This window comes from Solea solea, chromosome 8 (genome assembly GCF_958295425.1).
Source record: "Solea solea chromosome 8, fSolSol10.1, whole genome shotgun sequence".
Taxonomy (NCBI): domain Eukaryota; kingdom Metazoa; phylum Chordata; class Actinopteri; order Pleuronectiformes; family Soleidae; genus Solea; species Solea solea.
Window position 1 is genome coordinate 12,387,126 of NC_081141.1, and position 13,535 is coordinate 12,400,660.

Genomic DNA, 13,535 nt, shown 5'->3' on the forward strand with positions numbered 1-13,535 from the left:
CTGGGAAACTCGGCGTGCACTTCGGGTTCAGAGTTGAGCTGATTGTTCAGCATGGATGACTGATCAAGGACTAATGTGGGCCCCAGAGCTCATGTTTCAGCTTTGGGGAAAATATTAGCAGTGCACTTTGAAGGCTCAAGGGGAGACTCCTTTTTAAACACCCAACCTTTTACCCTCTTTTACCTCATCACCCTTTCATTTTGCCTCGCACTGTTACTGTTTGTTCAAGTCTTAGTTGCCAAACCTTGCGTATAGCACTCTTTGCAGCTGGAAGAAGAACAATGTTTGAATTTTCTCAACTTTTGTTTGATGCACATTGACAACAAAGAGTTGTACCTTCATCAGAAACAAATATTGTACTTACTGTGTAAGAAGACCCGGGTTTGCGACCCGGTTGGAACAAGGGCCTTTCTGCATGTTGAGTTTGCATGTTCTCCCCGTGTGTGTGTGTATGTGGGTTTTCTCTGGGTTCTCTGTCTTCCTCCCTCGGTCCAAAACCTACAATATGGCAGTTAGGTGAATTGGACACTCTAAATTGACCATAGGTGTGAGAGTGAATGGTTGTTTGTCTGTGTATGGACCTGTGATGGACTGGCGAGTGACATGGAATGTCAGATTGAGATTGGCACAGCTCCCTCCACCACCCTCATGTGGAGGATCAAGTAGTAGGAGATGGATGATCTCTAACTTAAAATGCTTTCAGACATGCAGTCTGGCCACACTCCGGAGATTCTCGTGCCAGCTCCCTCTTCTAATTGATTGAAAATGCACCTACAGTATGAGGAGCTCACAGCAGGAGAAACTCAGGAGAGTCTCACACACACGCACACATCTGGATCCCCCAGAGATTCTCCTGCTGTTGTGAATGTCTCTCACCTACACGATCTGCTGCTGCACTCTTTACATGTGAATGTCAAACTCTGGAGAATATCCAGACACAACTCTCTGGACAGAGTGTGCACCGCTGCCTTGATCATGGATTGTGTTCATTTCATATGGGAAACACTGCAGCTGTGATTGAAATACAGCATTAAGGAGCCAAATGATTGAGAACAATCTGCTTGGATGAGATTTGTTTAATTTGCTATTTCGATAAGACAAAATCAAAATGTAGTAAAGATAAGGGGAAGATGAAAGCTCAATACAGTTAATTGTTGTATTTGTACACCTTTTATTTTTGTGTGAGATTATATTCACACCAAACATGTTGGTCCTTACAATTCTTAAAACTATAACTCTATGTGCACGTCCTGATCACTAACTATGAGCACAGGCTTTGACCCGCACGGATGAATAAAAAGCTGACGTCTCCAGCATTTTTTCTTTTCATCTTTTTTGAAAAGTTTGCAGCTCCGGACTGAATGCTGTCTCACATTTCACAATCTCTCCTTACCCAGGAACTCTGCCACTTGAAATTCTATCGCCAGCTTGACTCACAGTGGAGCATTTCCCCCTCAGAAGTTTTTAGCGACATGGCAAAGTTGTGAGATGTGGGGGGGGGGGGGAATTGTCATAAAGTAAGACATATGTATCCTTCCTCTGGTGTCTGGGGTTGTAGTTTTTTTTTTTTTTATAGGGCTGGGAAGGAGATGTGTCATGTTTTTTAAGAGAGCCAGTTTGCCTGTGGCTGCATTTTTGTTGTTGTCAGGCAAGTCTCTGCACTGCAGCGTAGGCCTGCCTGAGTGGAGATTCTTTAGGAGGAAGATCTCTTTCTGCTCAAAGCGTCTTACCAAGAGCTATTAATTATTAACTGGGAGAGCTAACATCAAAGGGCTGGAGCCTGGCAGTGTGGAGCTGAGAGGCTGAGAGGGAAAAAGCTGAGCTGAGATCTCACTCGGAACTCTCAGTACAAAAGTGAAGAAGGGAAGAAAAGAGCAACGTTGGTTCACGTGAGGGAGGCAGCACAAAAGAGGGAGAGAGGTGGAAAGAGAGCGCTTGTATTTATAGCTTTTTGCCGCTAATTCTCACCATTTGATAAGAGTTAATTGGTCTTTGAAAGTAAGACTCATTAACAACTCGTCTTTGAATTAAACAAAGAGGAAATCTAATTGAGATGCACTGTTGCTCGCGCACACGCTTCGGAGTGTCGTGGTGTTTTTTTTTCCTCGAGCTGGAGTTTTGTGCGAGGCCTCCTCTTATATCAAAAGTATTTGATTGCCCTGGGTCTTGTTTCCTCCTGCTGTAACTTGTCCAAGCTGCAGCACAGTCACCCCAAAGGTGACAAAGACCCACGCTGGTCCACACATGTGTCAAATCAAATTGGCTGCGGTATTGACAGAACGCAAACACCCCCTTGTGTCGCTTTCTTGCCCGCGAATGGAAACTACAGTCATGGAGCAGGAACTCCCATTCACTACACATGCAGCTTTCTGAAAAGCTGTTTTTAATCATTAACCCGTTTCTAAGGCTCGTGCAGGAAGTAGGAGCAATGATGCAAGCGCCCACATGGAAAATGGATTTGTCACAGTTGCAGCTATAAAAGCGGTTTATATTATCGGAGATGCCACTAAGCACCAGTCATAAGAGAGTTGACCAGAAATCAGCACTTTGACATGAAGTTTAACGCTGCAGGAAGCAAAACAGAAACTTACAGACGTAACACACGTGTGTCAAATCAAATCTTTCAACTTTCTCCATCTGATCATCTGTATTTTTCATTTCAATCACGTGTTTACTGTGTAATCAGCGTCTCCATTCATGTCTGCTCTGCTCTCACGTTGGATTGCAAGAGATTTGTGATGACATGGACAATGTCACAAAGCACCGAAACACCTGACTGAGGCACGCGGAGCAATGAAACAATAACTATTGCAGCAATTGCAGCGATTGATTAATTGTAGTAATCGGTGAGTAAATGTGAGCACTGTTGTGTGGGTTCTAAATCAAGCTTAAGCTATGACACATAATGGCTTTGATTGGAAATGTTTGAAGTGTGAAGCCACAACTAACCTTTCAAACAATTAAACTTTCACTCAGGAACTCAAACTTTTTTGGCCCTATCTGTGAAGCAATAGTATTTTAATTAATTAAAAAAAACAACCTTTGGACGGAAGATGCTGGAATGTGCACATCATCCTTGGAATTGAGCGCGACGCGTAGTGAAAAGAGCAAGTGTGCCCTCGTCTGCACATTCCACTCCTGGCTGCAGACCGAAGCTGTGACACTCTCCAGCCACTCGGCAGCAGAGTCACAGGACTGTACACTGTCACTTTGATCTTCCTCCGCCTCCTCCCTGCAGTAATGAAGAGCGCTGGCAAGAACCCAAGGGCACTTGATAATACCAGGATATGATCCCAGCTGCACTCTTTTAGATCATGTAGTGCAGACATCAAACCGTTTGTCTAAACAGAGCACAGTGGATCACATTTGGAGGGAAAAGGCAGAAGTTAAAGATAAAGGAAACGGGAAGATTCTGCAGTGACTTTCTGCAGATCCAAGCGTTTCCTTTGTCTTTTGTCTTGAGCAGAAAGAGGGGCGGGGGGGCAACAACTTCCTGAACTCTCAGATGAAAGGAGCTCAGATTATTAGCTGTTGGGAAAACCCTGCTAACTTAATTGAACTGAAAGCTTCAGCTTGGTGTCCTCATGGAGAGTAGCATCACATGGACCTGTGCATGCAGCTGCCGCGCTTGAATGAGACGATTGTATATGGCAGGAAATTTAATCGGCTCCTTCGGCTTAATGTGGCGCAGAGAGACTGTGAATTACGTAATGAGGACTTGGAGAGCAAGAGACCACATGTGCATCCAAACAAGTGTTATCAGTGCAACAGTTTACTGTCTCTTTGCCTCCCCAGTTTGCTGTGTGTGGATACACTTGGGCAGAGAACTCCCTCTAGTGGCCTGAATTTGAACGTGGAAAAAACCAAAACCAAAACAAAGCTCAGCTGACAAACTATGGCTCTTTTCCCTTTCACCCTGCATATATCTAACGATTGCTTGTGTTCTGTGCTTGCAGGCGAAGCGAGCGGTGCAGCGCGGGGCCACGGCTGTCATCTTTGACGTGTCGGAGAATCCGGATGCCATCGACCAGGTTCGTACACACACCTCACATTACCCTGGAATTCCCGCTTTCAGTCTGTCTGTCTTGTCTATCTGTGAAAGACACTTTGCTTTTTTTTACTCGCTGAATAAAGCGGAGCGGCATGTCCTGCCCCTCGCACTGGCAGGGTGTGTTTGTGCGTCTCCGTGTGTGTATTTGTGCAGACAATGATCTATCTTTAGTTCAGTTTCAAAGCATGTGGATCAGCCTCGCTCATTCAGCCACTGTGGGCCTTTTGAGCTCAAAGGTATGTTTTCAGCAGTGCACTGCACTGCACTCTGGGACGACTGAAAATGGATATCCAGGTTCAGCTTTCACTAGACCGTGACCGAACTCTTCTGTTGAGCTCATAATTGCACAGGTAGCGCACATTACCTCATCCCCTCGAGAACATGGATGTTTTTGAGTGCACATTTAGGGACGCACTCACACTCGCACTCGCACTCACTGGCCACAGTAAGAACAAAGTGTCACACACACCCAGACACTCACATTCCTCCTGCTTCCAGTCTTTCTGGCTCCCGTGTCTTTGCTGTTTGGAGTTAAAATACACAAGTTACTCCTCTGAGCGCTTTTGTCGCAAGAATTCTCCTGTGGTATTCATCCACACCACGCCAGGCCTAGACTTGCTAGGTTCTTCTTTTTTTTTTCTTTTTTTTTCTCTCTCCCCTTCCCTCTTCGCCTCTTCTTCTCTGCCGCTGGGTCGTAAAGCGCGTTGCTGTGTGAGATAAAAGGGATTGCGCGGAGACCACATGAAAGGCAGAGCTGGGCGGTTGTGTTAAATTCCCCTGAGAGGCATTTCCAGTCGGAGCGGCCCGATCAGCAGAGGCAAGACCCACAAGGCTGAGGGGCAGGGAGGGAGGAGCTTAGGGAGAAATAAGCAGAGGGTTAAAGTCGCAAATTATTCTACTTTATTGTTTGTTTTTGGAGCCGTGCAGCACTTTGAATCCTGTGTTAGAATAAAAGCTCTGCTTACTTCGTTTACTTGACCTCCATGAAGGTCAAATTCTTGGGGGTTGTGAGTTTTCCTTCTTGTCCAAGTTAGTGTGTATTTATAGGCTGTTTGACTACGGTTTTGCTTTTTATGCTTTTATCAGTGGAGAGTTTTTTTTTTAAAAGCGATTTTTTTTAATCAGCTCACCAGAATCAAATCACAGGTTTCAACACTTATTCTTCCGAACGAGAACATACAGTATTTCAGAGGGGAGCGTGATAACACCATGAGAAATAGAAATGTGAATATCGCTTGGTGTGTCCCTCGGGCTTTTACAAATTACAGATTCCAAAGTGGCAGACGCGAGGGGGGGCGAGGAGAAGCGAACGACTATGTCAACTTACTCGAACGCCAAGACATGCTATTCATCGACTATTTCCTCCTGTGACCACACTTTCCATGTCTCAAAACCTATAGGTCATTTTCTCCAGGCGGTAAATGACTTTATGCCTTTTGGCTTTATTTACGCTCAGACAGGTCACAGCCATTAGGTCAGTCGTTCCAGAACTTTCCAGCCTGATGTCACCGAGAAATTCAGCAATACTTCGCCACGCATCACAAACTCCAGTCAGCCGAGCAGCTCTAGCAAAGACGGATTTGCACATTCTTACATTTCCCACAGTATAAATACACTCCACTCTGGATCTCCATCAAAATCTAATAAGTTTGTCATCGGGCCATAACCTCCATCCCCAGGAAGTATAATTAGGGTTCGAGCAACAAGGTTGCAAGAACCCTCTTGAAACTGGAAGGATTATTATTATTATTATTATTCTTATTATTCCCCCAAATGAACTGCCTTTTTGAGGCCTTTCCCATACCCCAAGACTCACATCAATCCTGGTGTTTGGGGAATGTACGTCGAAAATTGAATGTGGGAGGGGCCAATAAGTGCGACGCCACCTGTCAAAATTCATTAGAGTCTGTTTTTTAAAACTTTTGTTAAGTTATGCTACTCACAGACAAACATGGGCAGGAATACAGCTTCTTCGGCAGAGGTAATAATATTTGGAGTCAACGATATGTCCAGAATAAGGACAAAGTACCCGTTACAGGAAGACTCTGTTCTTTCCTTGTGCTGAGAAGCAACCAAGGGCGGCACAGTGATAAAGAAAAACTATTTTTCAAAAAGGATCACCAAATAAAATCTACAAAAGTGCGAGTGTACGGTCTACAGACAACCAGATATTTGACCTCAGAGTGACATCTGTAGTAAGCAAATATTAAAGTTTACATGAAGCCAGCAGGAAAATGACCACTTAAATGTGTGTAATTGGTGAAGAGACCCTTTGACAAAAGCTCCTAAATGAACAACTTTGTCTATATTTCAGTTGTTTTTCTTTCTCTTTTCTCCTCTCAGCTCAACCAGGTTGCCGAGGATCCCCTGAAGCGGCCGGTGGTTTACGTGAAGGGCAACGATGCCGTGAAGCTGATGAACATCGTCAACAAGCAGAAAGTGGCTCGTGCTCGGATACAACACAGACCCCCGAGGGTAAGAGCTCAACGCTGAAAAACTAATAAACCCGTCCAGGGCGGACGACTTACACGTAAGGAACAGGGGGAAGAGATGAACATGTTCACGTGAAGCTCCCAAGCACCGAGCGGTGCCGAGACGTTTCAGATGCGAGGACAAAAGCCAAAATTCCAGCTGTGAAATCTGACCCCTTTCCTTTCTTCTTTGCTCTCTGCTGAGCCCGGGGCCAAGGACTTTTTCTTAGCACTGGGAGAGATTAATATCGGCCGGTCAAAGAGGGGTTTGTTTGCTTGAAATATTTGATAAGAGATCAACACTCTTTGAGGTTAAGTAACTTGACAAAATGAAAGCCCAAGAGAAGGGCCAGTGATAAGGGCAAAGTTAAACAACTTGGAGACATGAGCAGTCATTTTTTACATATTTAAAAAAAAAAACTGACTTCACGTCACAAGAATGGAGTCTGCATCCTGTTTCTTAAAAGGGAGACTTACATCTGGTCTAGAACTGTGTAGCAGGTTCGTTATTTGACGCCGTTAAACCCTTAAGATGGACTTTACAACGATGAAAATAGTAATTCAGCATTTTTGAGAACCACAATCAAGAAAAGTATGTTTTCAACTCAACACATGTTGCCTAAATAAATCAATGCAGGAGGAAAAATCAGCTGTGTTTTTATTCCGTACTCCTTATTTAAGACAAGTTTCTTTTTATTTGCATAATGCAGAGGAGATTAGTAACACCACCTAGGGTATAATCAAATATCCAGCGGCATGAAGGGCCGAATAACCCTTTCAGTGACACTTCATGACCAAACTTCGATTTCTCACTCTTCTCTCTTTCCCACAGCAGCCCACGGAATACTTCGACATGGGGATCTTCCTGGCGTTCTTTGTGGTTGTGTCTCTGGTTTGCCTCATCCTGCTCATCAAGATCAAACTCAAGCAGAGGAGAAGCCAGGTTAGTATCCAAATATAGTCATTCAATGTAGAGATGGTGGTGGGGGGGGAGTAAGTTTAAGACTAAACTTACTCAAACCTTTTACACAAAACTACACTGCACCGTGCAGTTGTGGGCATCAAGTCAGGTGTCGGCTGCTCTGTCGCTCACTGATTCCTCTCGTGTTGACACAAAGCTCTCCGTGAAGGCTTGTATTATGCACCTGAATTAGGATTAGCATTTAATTAACTCAGACGACAGGTGTAATCCTGCTAATAAACATGTCGGTTTTTTTTTTTTTAACCATGACGTGTCAAACCAGAGGTGAATTTGTCACACTTTTTGACAAATTTACAGTAAATATTGCTTACATGTTATTCTTGTATATTTATCTGTGTATTTTCACAACGGTTAACCTTAGACGTTGAGCAAAAAGGATCCTTATCTTTTGGTTTAGTGAAGGATTCTTTCACTGAGCATAAATAATTCTGGAACAAGGCATTAGCTACTATAAACTACAGAGGGCTGCTTCATATGTATTAACGTTGGATGGAATAAGTCGTTTTGTGTGTGTCAACTTATATCAACTGTGGAGTCAAAATGAGAGATGAGAGAAGCTCTGAAATTCAAGCCAGACAGAGTTGCTAATGCTCCAGTCGTTTCAAAACTACACACCACGACATCACGACATCAACCCTGTCATGAGGGACCACAGTTCAGCAGTAAAACACTTGCCAACACGGATGCACATTGTAAAGGGATGTTAATGGCTAAGATGACTTTAATGCTTTATTTTTGGCTGCGGTGTTTGTTGTTTTTCATGTCGAAACTGTTGCTTATCATACACACACGTGGTCCTCACCCTGTTCCACTTTCCTTTTTCAGAGCTCCATGAACAGAATGGCCATACAGGCTCTGGAAAAGATGGAGACTCGCAAGTTCAAGGCTAAAGGAAAGGGCCAGCGTGAGATCAGCTGTGGAGCGTCTGATTCACTGAGCAGCAGCTCCACCTCAGACTGCGCCATCTGTCTGGAGAAGTACATTGATGGGGAGGTAGGAAACGACGATTCTACAGTCATTGGACTAATGCTTAGTTTTGCTGTAATTCTTGGAGTCCTGAATATGTGGGGGTGGGACCAAATATTGATACAGCATTATATTGTCATCAATTTTCAATCTTTTAATGTGTTTCTACCATCAAATTCACTCAAACGTGGCCATAATTTCGGACTTTTTGTGGCAGCACTTACCACAGCCTTTTGTATCCTTAAGGTAAAATGCAGAATCACACATATTAATGTTATAAATCTGGAGATATTTTGCAATTCAAAGAGAATTTCAAAGCCTCTAATACAATCCTGGCCGTCACTGCTATTCTTATATCAGTAATACAAGTGTAGTCTTTAATGTTATTGGCACAATGAGCAATTTACCATAGGAAATTTCCTAGGTTTTACTAATTGTTAACTGTGGAGAATTGTTTTTTTTTTTTTTTTTTCCAGTATGAAGTACATTTTTGGAGCCATAAAATCAAATTAAAACGAAGATTCTTGTGGAAATATGGAATTAGATTTGTGTCGATATTTTCAAACAACACTTTTTGAGAAGCCAACGCAAAACAGATGGCACATACACATTTTTGCAGGGATTAAATCGCATTATCATTTTGTGCTTTCGTTTTCGTTTGCTTCGTGAAAAGTGTTGTTTGCAGAGACGCAACAGAAAAGCGTCACGTGACGGACAAACGCATCGATCAAACAACGTCACGCATAGGTGGACAAGATGTGGGAGGGAAACCTTTTAAACTCTGGCAGTGTTAGTGAGCTCTAGTTCCATGCTCTGCAGACATGAAACATAATGCACTTTCATGGACAATAGAATGGAAGTTCCCCGATGTGCTCAGGGACCACAGTTCTGCAGTCTTCAGTGACGTTGTTTCCGGCGCCTTCTCAGATGTTTGCTTCAGTCTTTCAGAACACCTGGGGAGATAACGGTACCCAGAGTAAACTGGGTGGTGATTGTGCTTCCTGTTTTCCCAGCGTGGCTTTCTTTAATCATTTTAAAGAAGTCATTGTTGAAATATGTATGCTCCACTTGGACTTTGAGGGTTTACTGTAACAGCATTGCTCATCCTCATTCATGGACACTGGAGGGACAAACCCACAGTGCCCAGGGGGACATAGTTGGTACGTGTGCGTCTTCTGTGGTTATGTGTCTCTTCGGTAAGGAGAAGAAAACACAACAAAGCATGGCGCCAGGATTTCACAGAGGAAGTGGCGATATAAAAGGCTGAATGGCATCAAAGGGGTTATTGAGCAGTGAACCAAGCAACAAAAGCTTGGGTGGAAAGCAGCCCAGAGATGAGTCACATTAGGCAAGAGTAAAGTACTTTTGGCACTGATAGAGCGCTCTCTGAGGAAAATAATATTACAATCCATATTAACTGTTCTCCTGCTTTTGTGACTTGAAATTCCTCTGTGTCAATTTTCCATCCGAGTGCAAAGGGGTTGCATTCTTTGCCCTCAAGTGTGAGCTTAATGTTTGTTTTGTTCAAGAAAGTGGAGACACTCATCATCAACACTGCATTTTTAACTGCGGTGTGGAGTTTTGTTTTTTTGGCATGATGTGAAGTTAGTTCATCAGCGTTTAAAACCTGATGAGACTTGCAAACAAACAGCTCGCTTGTTGATTGGGTTTTGCATTGCTGCCATCTCCTGGACATTTAGTCACTCTCAATTCAATGTGTGTTCACCCACGGGCAGAATACATCTTGTTACACGTCTGCGGTCATTTGCAAATACATTCACCAACAACCTTTGCAATGTACATTTGGTGCATATCTCAGAAATATGGTCTCTATTTATGTACTTTGGGTTTATTGTTCTACTGACTGTAAAGAGACACTTTTTAAAGAGATATTTTTATTTAAAAATAAAACTACACTCAAGCATCAGTACAAAGGACAACTCAAACTCCATATTGTGTGAGCTTTTTTGACAATGGTTTGAATGTAGCAGACATTCTTTTATATTTAACAGTTAGACGCGACAACTTTTAACATTGACATAACTTTAAAGAAACATGTTATAGTGTTAACTAATAATAGCGCTCAGTATGTCAAAAGGATAGGTATAATCGCAACATCTTTGTGCATTTTTCCCTGTAGGAGCTGCGAGTTATCCCCTGTGCACACAGATTTCATAAAAAGTGTGTCGATCCCTGGCTGCTGCAGCATCACACTTGTCCCCACTGTCGACACAACATCATAGGTGAGTTGCTTTGTTTTCATTTCACAGAAGAAGATAAAAAAAAAAAGTCCCAAAGACTTAATTTCAGATTCTGAATGCCCTATTATGTGTTTTCACAGAGCAAAAGAAGGGAAATCCAGGAGCAGTATGCATGGAACCTAGCAACCCAGTCCACAGCCGACAAAGGGTGGTGCTGCCGGTCCATTATCCTGGCAGGGTTCACCGAGCTGGCCAGGTGACTGCCTATCCAACCAGAACCAGCATGGATCCGCACGGCAACGCCATCACGGTGCTCACTGTGGACCAGCATCCAGATCCTCAAGGTCTGTACCCACCCCAATCCACGTCTGCCTTTCTCCGGAGCTACCACCCCACACTTCACCTGGACCACTCACTAAACCCCCATCACTGTGGATTAGAGCACCGAGGACCCCCTGCCTACCCAGCACAGCCGCACCATGCTGCTTTTAAGCGACCCAAGTTCCACGGTCGCAACTTTTCACGTGCTGCCTGCTTCTCGCAGTATGAAACTATGTACCAGCACTACTATTTTCAGGGGTTGACTTTCCCTCAACAGCCTGAGGGTGGCCAAGGGCCTGCAGTGGCTGGACACCTTGGTGGAGCAGGGGCCCATAAGGGCCACCACAGCAGGGCCTTTCAGCAGGGGCTGTTATACCCCACAGTGGTACACATGGCACCCGCGTCTTCTTCAAGGATCGGTGACGCTGGCAGTACTTCTGGCTTAAGCTGTTACCATGGCCACCGCTCTGTGTGCAGTGGTTACCTTGCTGACTGTCCTGGTAGTGACAGCAGCAGCAGCAGCTCAGGCCAGTGCCACTGTTCCTCCAGTGACTCCATGTTGGACTGTACCGAGGTCAGCAACCAGGGGGTGTACGGCAGCTGCTCGACCTTCCGCAGCTCACTGAGCAGCGACTACGATCCTTATGTCTACCGGAGTAAGAGTCCATGCAGGGGCTCCGCGGGTGAAGCAGGGGCTGCAGCTTGCACCACAGTTCCTACTGAGGATTCATCTTCCCATGCTCCCTTGGGACATGACTGTCTCCAGCTCCCTCCTGGGGCTTCGGGATATAATTCCGGGGACCATCTCTCCAACTGCAGTTTGGAGCCCAACTACAGCAGTCGCTCATCACTGGAACCCAGGGAGAACAGCAACACTAGTACTACCTCAGCCGGGGCTCCAGAGGCTGCTGGGGCAGACAGGGTGAAAGGGGCACAGGAGGAGTCGGGGGAGATTGGGGCTGCAGCCTGTAGCTGCTGCTTTGAGGTGCTTCCTCCCAATGTGGAGTGCAAAGGGCAGGACTTGGACCAAGCTGGGCCTCTGGCCTCAGGACGGTGTCGCCAAGGGTTGGAATTTCAGAGCTCCGCCTCAAAGAACTACTTTGCTCCTGAGCACTTATGCCATTCGTCAGAGCAGATGAGCTACGAAGGACTGCCTTGCTGCTTCTACAAAGAGATGAAGGTTCACAGGACCACAGCAGGGTGCTACACTGAGGACTACGCTGTTAATGTGCAGTATGCACATGCAGACTCAGACGCCTGTACAGGACAGGGCTGCTGTGACCTCAACCAGAGAATACCCATAATTCCTGAGGACACAGATTGTGAAGTGGGCACAGGGGCAGAGACCAAGAGCAGTTTACTGCCCATTAATGTCACGGTAGAGGCGGAAGTGGGAACAGGGGAGCAACATGATCCCAGTGGGAGGTACTTCACCTCAGGACAGTTTAGAGGTCAGTCATACCCTCAGGACGAGGAGACCAGGGCTTTGTTCCACCCTCATCTCTCTGCCAGCCCCACTGTGTTGGGAAGCAGTACTACAACAAATGAGGGAGGTCTGGGTATATGAACCTGAACCCAGAGAGAAGGGACAGTCAAAAGTATATGTATTTGGTACCGAATCACGCAGTCAGTCATTCATTGAAACCCTCAGTTGCCTTGTTCTAACCCTTGCTCTTTGAGCACTGAATGTTATCATCTTAGATTGTGTGGATTTCTACTGAAGTGGCCAGTCATTTCTAGATCTAGAGAATCAAGTTCATTCCTGTGGCCGCAAACGTCTCCGTGTCAAACTGTGCTACCACATAGCACTGAGACAACGTAATATGACGAATAAGAATAGAGGTTTTTTTTAAACTGGAAGTAGAATGAGGTTGGTATTGGCATCGTTTTGGAGACTGTGTGCTACCATCAAGGGTTAGTGCCCCCCTTTTTAGTCTCCATCTTTTGTACGAGATCTATCTACACGTATACATTTCAGTATATGTGGGCACATGAATACTGACTGCCTATAAAGCTTCAACCACCAACTCAAATAGGTTGTATGGACATAGCTATACCAAAACAGAAAGACATGATTGTTTTTAGTGTTTTTTTTTTTTTTTTTTTTTTACATTTATCAAGAGCAGGGAAATGGGCCTTCCTAAGCATTGGTGACCCTCATTTCTCTGAGGAGAGGAAGCTATATGTATATATATATCTATATATATATATCTATATATATATATATATATATATATATATATATATATATGTATATATATATATATATATATATATATATATATATATATATATATATCTATATATATATACATATACATATATATATATATATCTCTGAAAGAAAAATGCATACAAATGTGAATGCAAGGCTGACACTGGTCTCTCTTAAAAACAATACAGAATCTGGTTTATGCATTGCATTTCTGTCCAGTAGTGGCCTGCCTGTACGAGATGTGCCAGAGCAACATGAAAGCCTTGCGCTGGTAAGCTATGTGTAGCAATATCTAAAGACACTGCACTGCTTTTGGTTTAAACTCCAG

At 44.2% G+C, this 13,535-nt stretch overlaps 1 protein-coding gene across 2 annotated transcripts in view; it reads left to right on the forward strand.

The window, feature by feature from the left end:
- znrf3 (zinc and ring finger 3) overlaps positions 1-13,232 on the forward strand; it is a 66,410-nt gene extending 53,178 nt beyond the window's left edge. Inside the window, exons 3-8 of one of the 2 annotated variants that reach the window (XM_058636887.1) lie at positions 3,957-4,031; positions 6,395-6,526; positions 7,355-7,465; positions 8,330-8,497; positions 10,611-10,713; positions 10,812-13,232. In XM_058636887.1, the coding sequence (XP_058492870.1) occupies positions 3,957-4,031; positions 6,395-6,526; positions 7,355-7,465; positions 8,330-8,497; positions 10,611-10,713; positions 10,812-12,559 (2,337 nt within the window). In that variant the 3' untranslated portion in view covers positions 12,560-13,232. The remainder of the gene's footprint in view (positions 1-3,956; positions 4,032-6,394; positions 6,527-7,354; positions 7,466-8,329; positions 8,498-10,610; positions 10,714-10,811) is intronic. The other variant, XM_058636888.1, reaches the window with a different exon arrangement.
- Positions 13,233-13,535: the final 303 nt, after the last annotated feature.